General features: G+C 47.7%; 2 protein-coding genes across 2 annotated transcripts in view; both read right to left on the reverse strand.

Annotated features, from left to right (window-relative positions):
- Positions 1-891, reverse strand: part of AP3B2 (adaptor related protein complex 3 subunit beta 2) — a 51,133-nt gene extending 50,242 nt beyond the window's left edge. Inside the window, exon 1 of the mRNA XM_050796124.1 lies at positions 567-891. Within this exon, the coding sequence (XP_050652081.1) occupies positions 567-679 (113 nt within the window). The 5' untranslated portion in view covers positions 680-891. The remainder of the gene's footprint in view (positions 1-566) is intronic.
- A 9,811-nt stretch (positions 892-10,702) lies between these two features.
- LOC126958075 (actin, cytoskeletal 4-like) lies at positions 10,703-20,403 on the reverse strand. Its single transcript, XM_050796208.1, has 2 exons — positions 20,390-20,403; positions 10,703-12,514 (listed from the first exon to the last, which is right to left on the reverse strand). The coding sequence occupies exon 2, from the start codon at positions 12,095-12,097 to the stop codon at positions 11,360-11,362; it is 738 nt and encodes a 245-aa protein (XP_050652165.1). The 5' UTR covers positions 12,098-12,514; positions 20,390-20,403; the 3' UTR covers positions 10,703-11,359.
- Between the last annotated feature and the right edge of the window lie 719 nt (positions 20,404-21,122).

Genomic DNA, 21,122 nt, shown 5'->3' on the forward strand with positions numbered 1-21,122 from the left:
TGAAGGTGGAGTTGAACTATAGGGGCAATGCCGGGAGCAGGAATGTGACGATTGGATGGAGATGGGGACCAGCCGGAGGGGAAATGAATTTGCAGCAGGGGCCAGGATGGGAGGCTGTGCAAGCACATCCAGGGCCTGCCTTCCTGGAGAGGCCCCAGGCTCAAACTCAAGTTCGCTGACTCAGACTCCTCCCCCACATTTTTGGGAAGCCAACCCGCCTAGCACGAAAAAGGAAGGAAACCCGTAACGCAACGCTGCAAACCAGAGAAACACCTGGAACCGGTGTGTTTCTCCTCCCCAAACCGAGCTGGCCCATCCCCCGCCAGCCCCTATCCACCCCGCGCCGCGTCCTAGGGGCCGGGGTGCCAGCGCTACCCGCGCTGGGCCGGGGCTCCAGGCCGCAAGAGGGGGCTCGGCGGGCTTCCGGTCGGCGCGGCCGGGGCGGCGCTGGGTCCGGGCGCTGTCCATGGTGCCCGCGCGCCTCGCACCAGCCCCGGCCCCGGCCCTGGCCCCGGCCCTGGCCCCGGCCCCAGCCCTCCCGCGAGCCTCCTCACGGGCTCCCTCACCGCTTGTAGTCGGAGGAGAAGATGCCGCCGCTCGCGGGGTCGTGGCCGTACTCGGGCTCCCCGGGGCCAGCGGAGCCGCCCTTGTCTTCGCTGTAGGCGGGGGCGGCAGACATGGGGCGGCCAGGGAGAAGACTTCGCCGAGGAGGAGGTTGCGGGGCCGGAGGCCGGTTGAAGCCGAGGAAGGGAACGCGGGCCGGTACGGGCGGGGCTGGCGAGGCCGGCGGCGCGGCAGGGGTTCAGCAGAGACCACAGTGTGCGGCGGCGGAGGCTGCGCGCGGATTTCTCAATCAGGGCCGCGCGCTGAGGTCTTAAAGGCACCAGCGCCAGCCCAGCGGAGGGCTAGTCCGCGAGGAGGCGACGGGGGCGGTGCAGCAGGGCCTGGCCCCGCCCATCCCTCGGAAATGCCCTCCCTTCAGGGCGTCTTCTGCCCTTTAAAGCGACTTGGCTCATCTCCAGGTCTGAAAGTGGGCGAGGCAGCTGGACTGACGCTGGGACCGTCTTCCAGGGAATGCAGAACACCTGCCCCCACCCCCGACCACCTGGCCTCCGCGGAACGGGCTTCTGGGGCTCCGTTCTCCCCAGACGCGCGAGCGGATGCTCCCCCACGCCGTGGGGGGAAAGCGGAGATCTGGAGAGAAGGCTGTGCCCGCAGGCTGGGAGTTCTAGAGCGGGAAAGGGTCACCGCACCCGAGGACCGGCTTCAGATACCTAAGGACGCTCTCTTTCCCGCCTCACCTTTCCTACAAAATCTGGCTTGGCAGCAGGAAGCTCTTCGGCTTCCTGGAGGTGGCGGAATTTAAGGAATTAAGGTCAGGGAGCTCCGAGGAGCCCTTGGGGGCTTAGAGAGATGGGGAACAGGATACAGAGGATGGTGAACATCTAATTAAGCTTCGGAAAGTAGTTTAATGAATCTTTCTGAAGCCTCCACGTCCACCCAGGAGGGCCCAAGGTCATGCTTAATCCGGGGACACGTCCACATCCACTGACACCTGAAAAGGAAGAGAGAGGGTCTGGTGTGACCACCAGGACTCCTGAGTCATGTGAGACCTCCAGTGAGTACCTCCCTAGACCGAGGTACCCCTAGGCCCAAGGAAGGAGGGCTTGGATCAGATGGAAAGTAGTGAACTGGGCTGGGGGAAGAGGGAGGATTCAGTTGGGCCCGAATTTGGGGCATCAGTTTAGGTGGCTGGAGTCTCTTAGCTGGGCATGGGGACTGGAGGAGTTCCTAAGGCCTGTGTCCTGGTCTGTAGACTAGCATCCCGAAGTTTCCATGGCCAGAATTGGCGGGCCTGCCTGGGAAGGAGTGGGGCCCAAAAACGTGGAGCTTGACTCAGTAGAAAAGTTCTATTGGAGGTCATTCTATTGGGGTAAGATTCTGTTGGAGTAATGGGAAGGTTCTACTGGGATAACCTAGACAAGTGGGTGGGTCTGCTTGGTTCTGGTGGCTTTGGAGAAAACTGATGTGGGTAGGGAGTGGGGACGGAAGGGCCTGAATTTTGCAGTTGCGCGTTTGTAAGGCTCTTTGGCTAGTCTGCTCAGAAGGTGGGATGAGTCCTGTGTAGGTAGCTGGGCCACGCTCACCGAGCTGCTGGAGCTCCCCTCTCTTTGCCAAGGGTCCAGGCTGGGACCTGGGGCGAGCAGATGCAGTGCAAAGTGCACACAGTTGCTGCATGTGGCGTGATAGCGTGGTGGGTTCACGTCCATGGCTTTGCGCACTCTGCGCTCCAGCACCGCTCCGTCAACTCCGCTGCGTCTACGCAGCAGCACGCACAGGAGCAGCACGCACAGCAGCGGGCGCTGCACCTGTTTGGATACGTTGCCTTCCCAGGAGGCCAGAAACCGCCCACAGCCTCCTGAGTTCTTGCCTGCGGGGATCGCCAGAGGGGTGCGGATCAGAGCCAGGCTTAGGTCCTATGCCCTGTGATCCCGCACCCCCATTTCCCGAGACCCCAGGGACCCTGAGTGCCCAAACCCTATTTTCAGAGACACGTACCCCCTGCCTGGGACTTCAGTCTTTATCCCCAGTAGCCAGCTCACTGGTGGGGCGTGGCTTGGCTGGGCAGCCTCTCTGCAGACTTGGGCCTGTGTTTCTGCTGAAGGCACTCACCCTCAAAGTGGATGATCTCTCCATGGCCGCAGTACTGCCCACCTGGGCCCCGCGCCAGCGTCCAGTGGGGTACATCAGCCTGAACAGGAAGAGGTCTCCTGGCTCAGGCTCCCTGCCCTCCAACTTCACAACCTCGAAGTGTTAACTCAGGAAAGCCTCAGAGAGGAAGAACTTAATGGTGCTGACTGCCCCAGTCAAGGCCTGCATGTATCCTGTCGTTTACACGGGCCCGGAATACGGAGGAGGTGGGTCCTTCCACTGACCATAGGTCAGATGGTCTGCCCAGGGCTCAGGGATACCTGTCTTGGGCTTGGGCCCAAGGCAGAATGTCTTCACTGCCACACACTTGTCTCCTTGTGCTTAAGGGACCCAGAGGTCCAGATATCACAGATACATCCTGCCTCTAGCCCCTACTGAGAACCCTTCAGTTCCAGCAAATGGTACCTCCTCCCCATCCAACTGTCTTCACATCTCAAAGTCCAGCCATTCCATTCTCTCCTCCTCTCCACTGCTCTAGGATCCCCTTCCCCATCCAGCTCCCATCTTGCCACTGCTCCTGAAGGCAACACCAAGGACTGGGTGGGTGTCAACTGGTACCTGGGTTGAGCAGAAAACCTGAAAAAATCGGGAAACCTGGATGAGATGTGGACCTAGGACAAGCATCTCCTCCCAAGTCTGTGTGGAGAAGGACCTCTCCAACAACCTCTGTTGAGCAGCTGCTCATTTGATCCATAATACAATCACAAGATAGGAACAACGTCCCCATTTTCAGGATAAGGAAACAGGTTTACAGAGGCTATACATCACGAGTGCATGCAGCTAATGTATTCCTGCATGACTCTATGCCCTGTGCCCTTTGTACTAAAATCAGTCACCTCTCTTAGTTCTTCTTCTTCCATAAGGAAGTGAGAAACCTGCATAGTTCAGGCTTCTCCCATCTCTACTGGAAACAGAAGGCTTTTGGGACTTGGGAGGATGGCCCCATTGCCTGCACTGTGCCTGAAGTTTCATCTCAGAGCCTGGGAAAGTGGGTGAAGTTAAGACCTGTGGGCATGGAACTCTCCAGGGGTGTTAGAGGAGCTGGGAGCAGGAAGTGACACACTACCGCCAGGTGTCTGGGCATCTTTCTTGGAAGGGAGCAGAATTGGCTCCAGCAGATTTCACTGGGGTGGGAAAGACCCATATGCAATTGAAGAGCCAGGCTGCCCAGGCCCACCATGCAGAATGCCAGCTACTGTGTGGCTCACTGTGTCTCTCCCATCCCTGATCCTTCCTTTTTCTCCTGGCCCATTCCATAGTATCTTCTGCTTTTTTTTTCTTTTTCTTTTTCTTTTTCTTTTTTTTTTTTTGGATGGAGTATTGCTCTGTCTTCAGGCTGGGGTGCAGTGGCATGATCTCGGCTCACTGCAACCTACGCCTCCCGGGTTCAAGTGATTCTCCTGCCTCAGCCTCCTGAGTAGCTGGGACTACAGGCACCCACAACCATGCCCAGATATCTTTAGTAGAGATGGGGTTTCACCATCTTGGCCAGGCTGGTCTCAAACTCCTGACCTTGTGATCTGCCTGCCTTGGCCTCCCAAAGTGCTGGGATTACAGGCATGAGCCCCCTCACCCAGCCAAATCTTCTGCTTATTACTGGTTGAGTCTCATTTTCTCAGACTGGGAGCTGTGGAAGACTCAGGTGGCCAACTCATCCCAGTCTGCCTGCAACTTCCCATGTGTTAAAATTGAAACCTTGCATCCCAGGAACCCAGGAAAACCTGAATATTGGGTTCCCCTAGGATCCGGTCTCCCCCTTTCCATCTCCCGTAATTTCAGAAGGCCACAGGGAGAACCCAGTCATGTAAACGGTTCTTTGGCTTTTGGTCATGCTCTCCTACCATCTACCAGGTAGTGAGGGAACCTTGAACCCTACTCCCCTCTACCCTCACTCCTGCTGAGCCAAGCAGATGTTAACAGCTATGGAGGAGGGTACACTGTTCTGGCCCCTGTTGAGGCAGTGGGCACCCCACCTGTGGAGAAGACAAGAAGAGCTGAAGGTTTCTCCAGTTACCTGAGATATGAAGCTTATCTAAGGGAAAAAAAAAAACCCAGCCATCACCACGGGGCCACTTGAGGAGGCTGTCCAGCCTCTCTCCTCTCCCCTTCTGGTTGTGCACTCCACCTGTGGAGCTGTTTGTCTGTCAGTGCATGGTTGTGCATTTGATGTGCAAGTGAGTCTGCACTAAAATGCTGGACATGGGACTGGGATACCCATCCCTGGCTGTGCCACCTATCTATATGGGACATCAAACCAGCCCCTTCCTCTCTCTGGGCCTCAACTTCTTGTGAACTAGGGACAATAAGCTTGAGGGGCTGGACATCACAGGGCCATTTTGAGGCAGTAAGAGCTCTCTGTGAGCTGGGCAAGGCTAGCCGGCAAGGTTTGTTCATCTAAAGTCTGCCCTAAGCATGCAGATGTGGGTGTGGAGAGGAAGGGTGGGGACAATACATCTTTCCCAGCTCAGAGGAGAACAATGGGCCCTCAGAGGCTGGTGGCCTCCCTGCGACTCCTGCCCCAGAGCTTTCAAGGAATCGCCCAGATGGAAAGGCCCTGGGGAGCAGGGCCCCACCCTGACTCTCCCTCTGAAAGTTTCCCAGTGCTGGTGGGGGTGAGGAGGCACTTCGGCCACCATCAGCTGGGCACTAGACTTTGAGTCAAGATCTGATGAGGACATGCCCCTTCAGATAGGGGATATAGGTCCCCACATGGTGCTCCATCCATAATGATTTGTTGCCAAAAGCTGTGCTAAAGCATCATTTAGCCCTAACAATAATGACTTGAAGTAGATGATGTTATACTTCCCATTTTACAGATGGGGAAACTGAGGTTTGGAGAGGTTACAAGTTAGTAAGTGGCACAACCAGTATTCAGGCCAAGTGGTCTGGCTCCAGTGCCTGTGTCCTTCACCACTGTACAGTATCATCTTTCTCATGCTGCTGGCGTGTGAGATCCCCCTTCCCCAGACCCAGCTGCCAGGAAGTGCTGACCCCTGTATCCTCCCTGACCTGGAGAAACAGCTACCTTTCTCTTTAGTTTTCGCTGAGTCAAGCCACCATCTTCTTTGTAAGAAAGAAAAGGGGGCAAGGTCCAGGAGCTGTAAGAGCCCAGGGAACAGAGACTCCCACTCCTGGAGCACCTGGCCTGATCATGCCACCCACCTCATGGGGACTCCTTGCTGGGGGCCTGAGGTCTTCCTCCCCTCACCCTGACTGAGGCTTTCAACAGAGCAAAGTAATGAGGGTGGTCCTGCAGCTGGGTGTGGGGGTGACAGGCAGTCTTTCTGAAGCCCAGGGCTCTGCCTTTCCCCAGAACCGGGCCCCTGCAGGACCCCAACCACTGGGGTCAACTCAATTTAGTGACAATCCTACATTGTCAGCTTCTCTCCTCACCCTTCAGTTTAAACTTGGACAAAGTGTGCCTCTGTGGAAGGCAGGGCTTTGGGATCACTAGTCCTAGCCGGCCACCTTCAGCAGGAACAAGCATCGGAGTAGGCAGTTCCCTAGCATACCTTGCTTCAGCCCTTCTTCCTTCCCGTACAGAGCCTTTGGTTATCCCTTTCCTCTTGGCACAGAGCAATCCCACTTGAATCTGAGCCCCCAGCCCAATTAGCTCACCTTGCAGTGGCCACGCTCACACCTTGCTAGATGTTCTTCTTCTGTGACTAGACTGTGATAGAGAAGGAAGGACAAGCTGTCCATCCTTCAGGCAGATAAAGGGACCAAGAGGGAAGCCCTGGGGCCCTGTTCGTCATCACTGCTCAGGCCAATCTGACAGCAGCACTCCTTCCTCCTAGCATCTCTGAGGCTGGGGTCCAGGTGGGTAATTGGTGCCCCCACCACCCCACCTTAAGTCCTGGTGTTCAGTCCTACCCAGACCTGCTTGTGCCTCCTCTCTGAACTGGCTCTTCTCCTTCCGCTGACCTCCAGTGTGCTCAGATGCCTGCCACATCCCCAGGTTGTGGTCAGAGAACAAACAGTGAATGATTTCAATCCCTTTAATTTTATTGAGGCTTACTTCATGGAGTAACATATGGTCTACTCTCGTGAACATACCATTTGTACTTGAAAATGTTGATTTTGCAAATTAGGGTATAGTTTTCTATAAATATCAATTAGGTCACGGTGGTTGATAATGTTCAGATCAACTATGACTTCACTGATTTTTTTGTATGGTTTCTCTGTCGCTTGTTAAGAGAGGGATGTTGGCGGGGTGCCAACATCTTTGGAAGGCCAAGCCAGGTGGATCATGAGGTCAGGAGATCCAGACCATCCAGGCTAACACGGCGAAACCCTGTCTCTACTAAAAATACAAAAAAATTAGCCAGGCATGGTTGCATGCGCCTGTAGTCCCAGCTACTCAGGAGGCTGAGGTAGGAGAATCGCTTGAACCCAGGAGGCGGAGCTTGTAGTAAGCCTAGATCGTGCCACTGCACTCCAGCCTGGGCGACAGAGCGAGACTCCGTCTCAGTAAATAAAAAAAAAGAAGAAAGAAGAAAGAAGAGGAAGAAGACGACGACGACGACGGCGGCGGCGGCGGCGGCGACGACTTCGGAAACATGGATCTCATTAAGTGCACTTCTGTTTTTCTGGGGTCAAATCTCCAGGTTCTACGGGCTCTTAAATGCTCTCTAGTTCCTCCATGTCTTTTTTTAAATTTTATTTTTTTTAAATTGACATTCAGTAAATGTCAGTTACTGAATTGTTGTACATTTCTATGAATTTTAACATATGTATAGATGCATCACAAGATAAATAGTTCTGCCATTCCCCCAAACTAACTTTTTTCAACATCTTATACTAGTATGGTCCACATGTCACAATTAGTGAACCAATGAAAATACATTACTATTAACTAAGTTCCATACATTATTCACCTTCCCCTAAGTTTTTGGCTATAGTCCTTTTCTTGTTCCAGGATTCCATCCCAGCACCATATTACATTTAGTCATCATGTCTCTTTGGGTTCCTCTTGTCACCGTGGTTTTAATTTGCATTTCCCTAATAAATGTTAAGTATATTTTTATGTGCTTATCTGCCATCTGTGTAATCTCTTTGGTGAAGTATCAGTTCAAATCTTTTGCTATTTGTATTGAAATATAGTTTACATACCATAAAATTCATCATTTTATTTATTTATTTATTTATTTGAGACAGAGTCTCACTCTGTAGCTCAGGCTAGAGTGCAGTGATGCAATCTTGGCTCACTGCAACATCCACCTCCCAGATTCAAGCGATTCTCTTGCCTCAGCCTCCCAAGTAGCTGGGACTAAAGGCATGCACCACCACTGGTTAATTTTTATATTTTTAGTAGACAGGGTTTCACCGTGTTGGCCAGGCTGATCTCAAACTCCTGACTTCACGTGATCCACCAACCTTGGAAAGCCACTGCGCCTGGCCAAATTCACCATTTTAAAATGTACAATTCATTTGGGGTTTTAAAAAGTATGTTTACAAGGTTATGTAACCATCACTACTATCTTTTTTTTGTTTGTTTATTTGCTTGAGACAAAGTCTTGCTTTGTCGCCCAGGCTAGAGTGCAGTGGCACAATCTCGGCTCACTTCAACCTCTACCTCTTGGGTTCAAGTGATTCTCTTGCCTCAGTCTCCCAAGTAGCTGGGATTACAGGTGTGCACCACCACACTCAGCTAATTTTTGTATTTTTAATAGAGACTGGGTTTCACCATGTTGGCCAGGCTGGACTTGAACTCCTGACCTCAGGTGGTCCACCCACCTTGGCCTCCTAAAGTGCTGGGATTACAGGCATGAGCCACCTCACCTGGCCCCATTACTGCTATCTAATTCCACAACATTTTCACCACTCTCCAAAAATATCTCATATTCATTAGGCAGTCATTCCCCTATTCTTTCCTCCCCTAGTAACCACAAATCTATTTTTTGTCTCTATGAATTTATCTATTCTGGACACTTTGTATAAATGGAATTACATAATGTGTGGCCTTTTGTGACTGGCTTCTTTCATTGAGCATGTTTTCAAGATTCATCCATGTTGTACCATGTACCAGTACTTCATTCCTTTTTTTTTTCTTTTTTGAGACAGGGTCTTGCTGTTGCCTAGGCTGGAGTGCAGTGGCGTGATCACATCTCACTGCAGCCTTGACATCCCTGGCTCACACAATCCTCCCACCTCAGCCTCCCAAGTAGCTAGGATCACAGGCATATGCCACCATACCCAGCTTTTTTTTTTTTTTTTTTAATAGAGACAGGGTCTCACTATGTTACCCAGGCTGGTCTCAAACTCCTGGCTCACAGTCCTCTTGCCTCACCCTCCCAAAATACTGGGATTACAGGCATGAACCACTGCGCCTTGCTTTCATTCCTTTTAATGAACATATAATATTCCATTTTATGTATACACATTTTGTTTATCCATTCATCAGTTGATAGGCATTTGGATTGTTTCCACTGTTTGAATATTATAAATAATGGTACTATGACCATTCATGTACAAGTTTTTGTTTGAATATATGTTTTCAGTTCTCTTGAGTGTATACCTAGGAGTGCAGTTGCTGGGTCATATGAAAATTCTGCTTAACTTTTTTTCTTCTTCTTCTTTTTTTTTTTTTTTTTTTTTTGAGATGGAGTCTCGCTCTGTCGCCCAGGCTGGAGTGCAGTGGCGCTATCTCAGCTCACTGCAAACTCCGCCTCCCGGGTTCACACCATTCTCCTGCCTCAGCTTCCCAAGTAGCGGGGACTTCAGGCGCCCACCACCACACCAGGCTAATTTTTTTGTATTTTTAGTAGAGATGGGGTTTCACCGTGTTAGCCAGGATGGTTTCGATCTCCTGACCTCGTGATCTGCCCACCTTGGCCTCCCAAAGTGCTGGGATTACAGGTGTGAGCCACTGTGCCCGGCCAAAAATTCTGCTTAACTTTTTAAAGAAATACACAACTGCTTGCCAAAGCAACTGCACCATTTTACATTTCCATGAACAATGTTTCAGTTTCTCTACATCTTCACCAATTCTTGCTTTTATCTGTATTTTTTATTATGGCCATTCTAGCAACTGTGAAGTAATATTTCATTATGGTTTGGGTTTGCATTTCCCTGATAAGTAATGATGTCGAGCATCTTTTCATGTGCCTATTGGCCATTTGTAGATCTTTCATTTTTTTCTTTAGATGGAGTCTTGCTCTGTCACCCAGGCCGGAGTGTAGTGGCGCAATCTTGGCTCACTGCAACCTCCACTTCCCAGTTCAAGCGATTCTCGTGCCTCAGCCTCCTGAGTAGCTGGGACTACGGCCACCACACCCGACTAATATTTGTATTTTTAATAGAGATGGGGTTTCACCATGTTGGCCAGGCTGGTCTTGAACTCCTGAACTGAAGTGATTCACCTGCCTTGGCCTCCCAAAATGCTGGGATTACAGGGGTGAGCCACCACGCCCGGCTGATGCTTTGCTTTTGATGTTATATTTGAGAAACTTGCCTACTTTAAAGTCACAAAGATGTATACCTGTTTTCTTCTAAGAGTTTCTAGTTTAGTTCTTACCTTTAGGACTTTGATGTATTTTGAGTTAATTTTTTATGTGGTGTGAGGTAGGCATCCAACTTCATTCTTTTGCATGTAGATATCCAGTTGTCCAAGCATCATTTATAGAAATGGTATTTTCCCCCACTGAATGATCTTGGGATTGCTGTTAAAAATAGATTGGCCACAGAAAAAAGAGAAAACCAAAATTTGTCGTCATCTCTTAAAGAATTAAGAATTGTGCATAAAAACCTTACATCAATTAAAACACTGCATACATTTACAATGTAAATGCAAACTTATTCCAGCTCAAGGCAAGTAACAGCCTACTGGTGTCCTGTAGGAAAACATCAGGAAAGAAAGGAAACTAGGTCCTAAGGTTTGGACTTCTCCAACCCTGACAGACAGGCAAGACAGAAATGACAACTGGTGGAGGGGCTCCTGCTGGTCTCTAGACAAATTCTGGAACACTGAGCTCTGACACATTAGTACCCTGCACAGATGGAAAGACTGCAGGTCAGGCAGAATCACCAAGCCACGGACTTCTCTTCCACAAGCATGTTCTCACCTCTGCCATGAAGTGACTGAGCCACATGTACTAAGGGTTTAAATAAAAGATAAGTACAAGGTATTAAATGCCGAGGAAACAGTTAACTTCAATACAAGGTCAAAATCAGCAACAAATCCTACAATCCAGTGCTGACATCAGACACAAGCTTCAAGGACAAATTTCTTTTCTTTTTATTTTTATTTATTATGTTTTTTTTTTTTTTTTTGAGTTGGAGTTTCACTCTTGTTGCCCAGGCTGGAGTGCAATGATGCGATCTCAGCTCACTGCAACCTCCGCCTCCCAGGTTTAAGCGATTCTCTTGCCTCAGCCTCCCAAGTAGCTAGGATTACAGGCATGCGCCACCACGCCCAGCTCATTTTGTATTTTTAGTAGAGACGGGGTTTCTCCATGTTGGTCAGGCTGGTCTCAAACTCCCAACCTCAGGTGATCCGCCCAACTGGGCCTCCAAAAGTGCTGGGATTACAGGCATAAGCCACCGCACCCAGCCTGACAAATTTCTTTTCAAAGGGTTGTTTCAGTTTCCTAAGGCTAGCATGAGATGTATACATTTGCCAGGGACAAATTTATACTTCTGAATTGACTCAGGCAGCACAGGCTACATATCTCCTCACAGTCCATTTAGAAGCATTTGCATTGAACAGTGGAGGGCCTGACTGGTGGCACTCCTGCTTGCTGATCCACATTGGCTGGAAGGTGAACAGTGAGGCCAGGATGGAGCTGCTGATCCACATGGAATACTTGTGCTCAGAGACAGCCATGATCTTGAACTTCATGGCCCTGGGTGCCGGGGCAGTGATCTCCTTCCATATCCTGTGTGTGATGCTTGGGTGCATGGCAATGCTGCCAGACAGCACCACATTGGTGTACAGGTCCTTGCAGATATTCACATCCCACTTCATGATGGAGTTCAAGGTGGTCTCCTGGATGCAGCAAGATTCCATGCCCAGGAAGGAGGGCTGGGACAGTGCCTCTGGACACCAGAACCACTCATTGCTGATGGTGACCACCTGGCTGTGGGACAGCTCGTAGCTCTTCTCCAGGAGGGAAGAGGACACGGCAGTGGCCATCTCCTGCTGCAAGTCCAAGGCAACATAGCACAGATTTTCCTGGATGTCACGCACAAATCCCCCACTCCACTGTGGTGATGAAGCTGTAGTAGCCCCCATGAGGATCTTCACCAGGTAGTCGGCAAGGTCCTGGCCAGCCAGGGTCAAACACAGGATGACTGGGGGAGGGTGGTTGTATCCCTGAAGATGGGCAAGTGTGGGTGACCCTATCGCCTGAGTCCGCGATAGTGCCAATGGCGCTGACAGAGGCATGCAGGGACAGGGTGACCTGAATGGCCCTGTACCTAATTGGGGTGTTGAAGGCCCCAAACATGATCTGAATCATCTTCTTTCTGTTGGCCTTGGGGGCCTCGATCAGCAGCACCAGGTGCTCCTTTCGGGCCACGTGCAGCCCGTTGTGGAAGGTATGGTGCCAGATCTTCCCCATTTGGTCCCAGTTGGTGACGAGGCCTGCTCCATGGGATGCTTCAGGGTCAGGATGCTGCTCGCTCTGGGCCTCATCGCCCACATAGGAGTTCTAGCCCCTGCCCACCATCATGCCCTGGTGCCGGGGGTGCCTGACATTGGAGAGGAACATGGCTTGAGGGCATTATCCCCAGCAAAGGCAGACTTGCACATGGCAAAGCTGTTGTCAACAATGAGCAAGGTGATTTCTGCTTCCATTGTGGTCTGTTGGGGGAATGATGGGACAATGTCGAGTGTGGTCTGGCAGCAGCCAGGGAGAACTTTAAATAATTTTTACCTAAAATTGTAATACATTATTCTATTTTGGTATAAATTGTTAAATAACATTGTGAATTTTAATACACTTTTCAGTTTTTCAATATTTTTCAACCACCTTAGCGTTCTGAAAAAAATTAACCATTTAAGAATATATTACAGGCCGGGCGCGGTGGCTCAAGCCTGTAATCCCAGCACTTTGGGAGGCCGAGACGGGCGGATCACGAGGTCAGGAGATCGAGACCATCCTGGCTAACACGGTGAAACCCCATCTCTACTAAAAATACAAGAAAATTAGCCGGGCGAGGTGGCGGGCGCCTGTAGTCCCAGCTACTCGGGAGGCTGAGGCAGGAGAATGGCGTGAACCCGGGAGGCGGAGCTTGCAGTGAGCCGAGATCGCGCCACTGCACTCCAGCCTGGGGCACAGAGCAAGACTCCGTCTCAAAAAAAAAAAAAAAAAAAAAAAATATATATATATATATATATATTACAAAGTGTATGGGGCACACATTTTTTTATTTGCCTCAGGAACCAATATGTTGAGACATGGCATTATTGATTCAGCTGTGTGGGGCTTAACTATTGGAAAACAGATTTTTATTTTTACTCTATGAGTTTGAGTGTAGTGTGGAAAATCATCTGCTAAAAGTATCCCCATATTACAGATAAAGACTCTATTAAGAAAGGCTAAGCAACTGCCCAAGGTCCCCAACTCTGCTAGGTAGTTACCCTACAGCTTGTGTTATTGGCCTCCACTCATGGTACTTATAGAGTTCATTAACTAATAATCAGGTATTGTTTCTTGTATGTGGCTTTGTCTCTATTGATTATATCCATTATATGTTAATATTTGATTCTTTGAACCAAATATGTTAATATTTGATTCTTTGAACATTCTTGTGAATATTTAATAAGGTTGAAATCTGAGTGAAAGGGACTTTATATACCATGGAGATAATCCATCCTGCAGTTCCCTAAGGAGCCAATAAAAGATGTCTAAGCCATAGAAATTGTGTAATTAGATATATTTTATTTATTTATTTATTTATTTGAGATGGAGTCTCAACTCTGTTGCCCAGGCTGGAGTGCAATGGCACAATCTCGGCTCACTGCAACCTCCACCTCCCAAGTTCAAGTGATCCTCCTGCCTCAGCCTCCCGAGTAGCTGGGATTACAGGCACCCACCATCATGGCCAGCTAATTTTTTTTGTATTTTTGTAGAGACAGGGTTTCACCATGTTGGCCAGGCTGGTCTCGAACTGTTAACCTCAGGTGATCTGCCCGCCTCAGCCTCCCAAAGTGCTGGGATTACAGGCATGAGCCACTGAGCCTGGCATACATATGTCTGAAAGAATAATGAGCGGCCAGTATAAAAGATACTGGAAACAGGCAGGGCGCAGCGGCTCACGCCTATAATCCCAGCACTTTGGGAGGCCGAGGCGGGAGGATCACGCGGTCAGGAGATCGAGACCATCCTGGCTAAAACAGTGAAACCCTGTCTCGCACATGTAGTCCCAGCTACTCGGGAGGCTGAGGCAGGAGAATGGCGTCAACCTGGGAGGCGGAGCTTGCAGTGAGCTGAGATCGCGCCACTGCACTCCAGCCTGGGCCACAAAGCAAGACTCTGTCTCAAAAAAAAAAAAAAAAAAAGATACTGGAAACAGAGAAAGCAAGTTTTTTAGGGTGGCTGGACAAGGGCAAATGTATAATTAAATGATGAATGTGTTCATTAAGGCAGTGGTAGAAAGAACAAAAAGAAGAGGACATAAAAGAGTGATTGAGGTGACTGACAAAAGAAGGAACATAAAAGAGTGATTGACACCTGAGAATCCTTTGACTTGGGTTGTTCCTAGCCATCCTTTCCGATCTCCCTTCCTAACTTAAGTAGGTTAAGGATTAAGGTTTCTTCCACTCTTCTTCTTGATTCATGTTCACTGGTAAATAACACCACTTTAGACTCTTTCAAAGTGCTATAATATTGATTTATTTGATCCTCTCAAAAGAAGCGTACAGACAACCATTTTAGAATGACTGTAAAGGGTCTTAATTTTAAGGTTCAAAGGGCACACAACTCAGCTGTTCTGCAGTTGAACACAGAGGAACTTCAGTCTGTTTGATGATGGGGCTGTGGAGGGAGCAGGACACACATCTTCATGAAGTTTCAGTCCTGACCAGTTCTCATAAAACCTCATTTCTTACCTCTCTTTAGGACCATTCTGAGAGAATACATGTAGAGGTCTTCAAATCAGGAAGATCATCACCACTATCTTTCTCGCCATTATCATATCAATCTTCCCCAATAGTAACACAGGACTTCTCTTACAGCATCCAGGCAAAACTGTGGTTTTTCACTTACTGATGCTTCCTAGAGCCTAGAAAAAGCATAGAGGACCTACCTGTTTATCCCTCTGCTCTTTTTTTTTTTTTTTGAAACGGAGTCTTGCTCAGTCGCCCAGGCGGGAGTGCAGTGGCGCTACCTCGGCTCACTGCAAGCTCCACCTCAGGGGTTCACGCCATTCTCCTGCCTCAGCTTCCAGAGTAGCTGGGACTACAGGTGCCCACCACTACGCCCGGCTAATTTTTTTGTATTTTCAGTACAGACAGGGTTTCACCGTGTTAGCCAGGATGGTCTCGATCTCCTGACCTCGTGATTCGCCCGTCTCAGCCTCCCAAAGTGCTGGGATTACAGGCGTGAGCCACCGTGCCTGGCCTCTCTGCTCTTGACTGTTGATTCCATAGTTGATTCCTGCCTCCAGGGGAATGCTACAGATGCCTCTCTTCCCAACCAAGCAATGGGGACTAAACAAGAACACATTTTCCTTTAAAGTTGTGTCGTATCACAGATTATTACCATCATCTGGCCTCTTCAAAAGAGAATGCATTTTCCTCTGTATGTAACCATGAATGTATATATGTCCAAATGGATTGGTTCATCTGTGTTGAACTTGGGAAAAACTTTAGTGATCTTCTGTGGAATTCCCACATGTGCTTTTATTTGTGGATTTGAGGTCCCAACAGGAAAAACAGAGAACTGATTACTATCCTGGATCTTCTCACACAAGCATGGGAGCATCTGAACATTCACATTTAGAATGTTTGGGGATTTGATTGGAAAAGATATTGTTACTGGATAGAGTTGTTGAGGTTCTTGGTATGTTGAACAAAGAATTGAACAAGGCCGGGCACAGTGGCTCACACCTATAATCCCAACACTTTGGGAGGCCGAGGCAGGTGGATCATCCAAGGTCAGGAGTTTGAGACCAGCCTGGCCAACATGGCAAAACCCCATCTCTACTGAAAATACAAAAATTAGCTAGGCATGGTGGCGTGCGCCTGTAATCCCAGCTACCCAGGAGGTTGAGGCAGGAGAATCACTGGAACCTGGGGGGCAGAGGCTGCAGGGAGCCAACATCATGCCACTGCACTCCAACCTGGGTAATGGGGCAAGACTCCATCTCAAAAAAAAGAATTGAACAAAGTAACAAAAGAACGGAGCAAGGAAAGAGTGAAAGCACAGGTTTATTAAAGACAAGTAGCAGAGTGGGAGTGGGCTCCAGCAAGTGTCTCAAGAGCCTCCTCAATTAGGGTTTTTATTAAGCTAAAGGAACCTAGCAACACCCCTTGGTGCCCTGTAGAGGCCTCCAATTGGCTATACCGTGAAGGATTGGCTGAAACGGAGACCCGACCAGCAGTCAATCAGGGGATGAAGTGGCTTGTTATCATGGGAGCGAGGATGTGGCCTATATGCTGCACCTACTGCTCTCCTGCCAAATAATAAAAACCCTATGTTTAAAAACAGCTGGCCAGGTGTGGTGGCTCACACCTGCAATCCCAACACTTTGGGAGGCCAAGGCAGGTAGATCACGAGGTCAGGAGTTTGAGACCAGCCTGGCCAACATAATGAAACCCTGTCTCTACTAAAAATACAAAAAATTAGCCAGGTGTGGTGGTGGGCACCTGTAAACTACTAGTGAGGCTGAGGCAGGAGAATTGCTTGAACCCAGGAGGTGTCAGCCACCGTGCCCAGTCAGGAACTTGATAGACTCTAACATGCAAATAAAAGAGCAAAGGGCCAAGAGTGGCCAAGACACTCTTGAAGAGTAAGGTGGGAGGATTTATTCTATCAACTATCTAGTCTTACTGAAACAACCTCGTTGTCTGGAGTAACACCCAAGGTTCGTTGTCCCACAGCCATGGAGAACAAGCACAAGGACACACAAAGAGGGAGGTTAAGAATGGAAGTTTAATAGGTGAAAGAAAGAGAAGAGCTCTCTGCTTCAGAGATGGGTCCTGGAAAAATAGGTTCCAGATCTGCAGTGAAATGCAGGGAGTTTTATAGATGAGCTGGTGAATAGGCAGTGTCTGATTTAAGTAGGGTGCAAAAGACTGCTTACACCAGGTGTGCCATTTGCATAGGGCATGAATTTCTCGTAGCTCCCACCCTAATCTTCTATTATGCTGGTGGGTTCTCTGCCTGAGCTGTGCCATGTTGCCCATTTATCTGTTACTGTACACATGGTAACAAAAAAAAGGGAAAACGGAACCTCCATGGTGGACATGCCTGGCCCCCAGGTAGCCCTTTTCTATTGGCACAGCTGCCGGCATTCCCCCATGCAACCTTCTAGCTTCCTTACTTATGTTTGCAGCTTGATTTGTCAGGCTGATCTTTGTTAGGAAAAAAATGATTCTTGGCCAGGCGTGGTGGCTCGTGCCTGTAATACCAGCACTTTGGGAGGCTGAGGCGGGCGGATCATGAGGTCAGGAGATCGAGACCAGCCTGGCTAACAAGGTGAAACCCTGTCTCTACTAAAAATACAAAAATTAGCCAGGCGTGGTGGCAGGCGCCTGTAGTCCCAGCTACTCGGGAGGCTGAGGTAAGAGAATGACGTGAACCCGGGAGGCAGAGCTTGCAGTGAGCCGATTGCACCACTGCACTCCAGCCTGGGCAACAGAGCGAGACTCCGTCTAAAAAAAAAAAAAAAAAAAAAAAAAAGATTCTCGGGCTACTTTTTGGTAGACAGGAAGCTCTGCTGAAGACTCTGCTGACCTCACTATCTGCCTAAATAACTTCTTTCTACCTCCTGTATCATTATGACAAAGCTATAGTAATTACAATACTCTGGTATTGGTTCAAAATAAAACAAAATGATTGATAGAACAAATTAGAGGTCCTAGAAACAGACCCACACATATGGATGCTTGATATGATAGAGGGGGCATTGGAGATCGGGGGGAAAGGAATAGTCATTTAATGACTATATCTGGGACTACTGATTATCAAATCAAAGTGAAAAATAAAACAGGGTCCCTATCTCACACCACATAAAGGTCTCTATCTCACATCACATAAAATTCTATAGATAATTAAAGCTAAATTAAAACTTTCAGAAAAAAATAAGAAAATATCACCTAGAGAAGATATATATATATATATATTTTTTTTTTGTATTAGAGGTACTTGCCACTATGCCCGGCTAATTTTTGTATTTTTAGTAGAGACGGGGTTTCACCATCTTGGTCAGGCTGATCTCGAACTCCTGTCCTTAAGTAATCCACCTACCTTGACCTCCCAAAGTGCTGGGATTACAGGTGTGAGCCACTGTGCCTGGCCTAATTTTTGTATGTGGACTATCATGTTCTTATAAAACTGCTTTCCTTGGTGTTTTCATTAACCTCTTTATTTGAGAAAATGAAACATATACTGTTACCTTTTTTGGTGATGATCATCTATAGCTTTTTAATCTTAACTATTTGTTAACTGGAATCTACTTTTTGCTTCAATACATTCTGCTGACCCTCTGGAATCCTGTTCAAATGAGGATCCATTATTTTTTAGGCTTTCTGCAAAGATAACATCCTGGAATTTCTTTTCATTGCTTTCCTAGGTTGGGTCCTTTTTACTAGCTCACAAATTTCAATCTCTCCAGTGTATATCCTTAAATTTTTTTTTCAGAAAAATGTAGAAGTGAAATAAATGTGAGTTCTTGCCTCTCTGAAATATCTTTTTTACTCTTTCATGTATTTGTCTGGTATAGAATTATAGATTCAACAACTTTCTGTTTCGACTTTGAAGGTACTGCTTCAATACCTTCTTGTATACCTCTTTGCTGATGACAAAACAGACGCCAATCCAATTCTCATTCTTGTTTGGGTAACCTCTGTTTTCCTTCTCTGGAAACTTTTAGGCTCTTCCTATAATTTTTATTATTCCAAAATCTTGAAGGATTTGTCATAGGCATTTGAACCACAATAACTCCATCTTGAACAGGTGTTGAGACCTACTGGACTGCACTTCCAGGAGGTTAGGCTTTCTAAGTCACAGGATGAGACAGGAGGTCAGCAAAGATACTGGTCATAAAGACCTTGCTGATAAAACAGGTTGCATTAAGGAAGCTGACTGAAACCCACCAAAACCAAGATGGTGACAAGAGTGACCTCTGGTCGTCCTCAAGGTTCATTATACACTCATTATAATATATTAGCCTGCTCGGAGACACTCCCACCAGCACCATGACAGTTTACAAATACCATGCCAATGTCAGGGTGTTACCCTATATGGTCCAAAAGGGGGAAGAAAGCTTAGTTCCGGGAAACTAACTTTCTAAAGTTAGTTTTAGTAACTTCTAAAGTACTAAACTCCTTTCCTGGAAAACTTGTGAATAATTGACCCCTTGTTTAGCATATAAAGAAGAAGTAACTATAAGTATCCTTAGTGGGGCAGCCCAAGCTGCTGCTCTGCCTCTGGAGTAGCCAACTATTATTCCTTTGTTTCTTAATAAACTCGCTTTCACTTTACTCTATGGACTGATCCCAGATTCTTTCTTGTACAAGATCCAAGAACCCACTCTTGGGGTCTGGACTGGGACTCCTTTCCGGTAACAGGTTTCTGTGTGCGTATGTGTGTGTGTGTTTAAATTTGCTGTGTGTACAGATATGTGTGTGTATGTGTGTGTATGTACATATACATATATACACACATATAGACGTGTTTAAAAGTTCCTATGCTTGGTACATTTTCAGTACAAAGACATGCATCTCTAAGTTACCTGAACTATTTGTTCTCCTAGTATTTCTTTTCTTCCATTTTTTTCCTGATTTTTTTTCTTAATTTCTATTAGGTAGTTAGTAGATATCCTAGACTAACATATTTTTTTCCAATTATCTTTTGGGGAAGGATGTTTTTGTTTGTTATCCCAACACTATTAAATTTTTATTTTGACAATCATTTTGAATTTCTAGGAGTTCTCTTATTTGCATTGTTCCTTTTCCATAGCAGCCTATTTTTGACTTACAATGCAATATCCTCAAATCTCTTCATAGATACTAATTTTTTTAGTATACATAGACACATACATTTTTTTCCAATGTTTTCTCTGTTTCTTGTATAAGTTGTACTCCCTGGGAATAGCTTTGTTTTTTCAATAAGGCCCTTTTCTTACTTGCTGTTAGTTTTCTTCAAATGTCTAGTAAATGCGGGTTGAACATTTAAGAAGATTTGCATAAAAACAAAGGACTAGGGCCAGGCGCAATGGCTCATGCCTGTAATCTTAACACTTCGAGAGGCCCAGTCAGGAGGATTGCTTGAGGCCAGGAGTTTGAGACCAGCCTGGCCAACATAGTGAGACCTTGTCTCAACAAAAAAATTAGCTGGGGCCAGGCACAGTGGCTCACGCCTGTAATCCTAACACTTTGGGAGGCTGAGATGGGTAGATGACCTGAGGTCAGGAGTTTGAGACCAGCCTGGCCAACATGGTGAAACCCTGTCTCTACTAAAAATACAAAATTTAGCTGGGTGTGATGGCACGTGCCTACAATCCCAGCTACTCAGGAGGCTGAGACAGGAGAATGGCTTGAACCCGGGAGGCAGAAGTTGCAGTGAGCCGAGACTGTGCCACTGCACTCCAGCCTGGGCGACACGGGGAGTCTCTAAAAAAAAAAAAAAGAAAAAAAAAGAAATTAGTTGGGCATGGTGGTATGCACCTGTAATCCTAGTTACTCAACAGGCTGAGGCAGGAGGATTGCTCGAGCCCAGGAGTTTGAGGCTGCAGTGAGCTATGATCATGCCACTGCGTTTTAGCCTGGGTGACAGAATGAAACCCTGTCTCTAAAAATAAATAAACAAATGACTAGGTAGCTGCTGGAGTTTCATCTGCTGCTGTAGGTTTAATTTTCATAGCTGACTTCTCTCTGTAATAGGAGGGATAATGTCAACTTTGTATGGTGGATGTGTCAACTGGGAGGCTTCTTTTTAGGGTACACAGGCAGAAGGAGGGCCCTTCTAACTGCCAAACTGAGAAGAGCTTACCTACCTGGATTGTTCCCAAGGCAGATAATTTTCTTTAGGGAAGAATGACTCCTTCAATTTTGGTTTTTAGTTTAGTTTTCCTTTAGTGACTGCTGCAGCTAGCCACTTTATATATAAGATTGGAGTAGGGAGAGTCACAGCATCAACTGGCACAAAGTGGTTTGATAGACTGTCTTTCAATTACCCCTTTGATATCAGTCCTATTTCCACTCTGCTTCTGCTCTTAGTCTAGAGCCTCTTAGACGCATTCTT

The sequence above is a fragment of the Macaca thibetana genome, chromosome 7 (genome assembly GCF_024542745.1).
Source record: "Macaca thibetana thibetana isolate TM-01 chromosome 7, ASM2454274v1, whole genome shotgun sequence".
NCBI lineage: Eukaryota > Metazoa > Chordata > Mammalia > Primates > Cercopithecidae > Macaca > Macaca thibetana.

What these genes read in the sequence shown, in the direction of transcription:
- LOC126958075 (XM_050796208.1), bottom strand. Translation starts at nt 12,097, where the DNA reads ATGCCTCTGTCAGCGCCATTGGCACTATCGCGGACTCAGGCGATAGGG.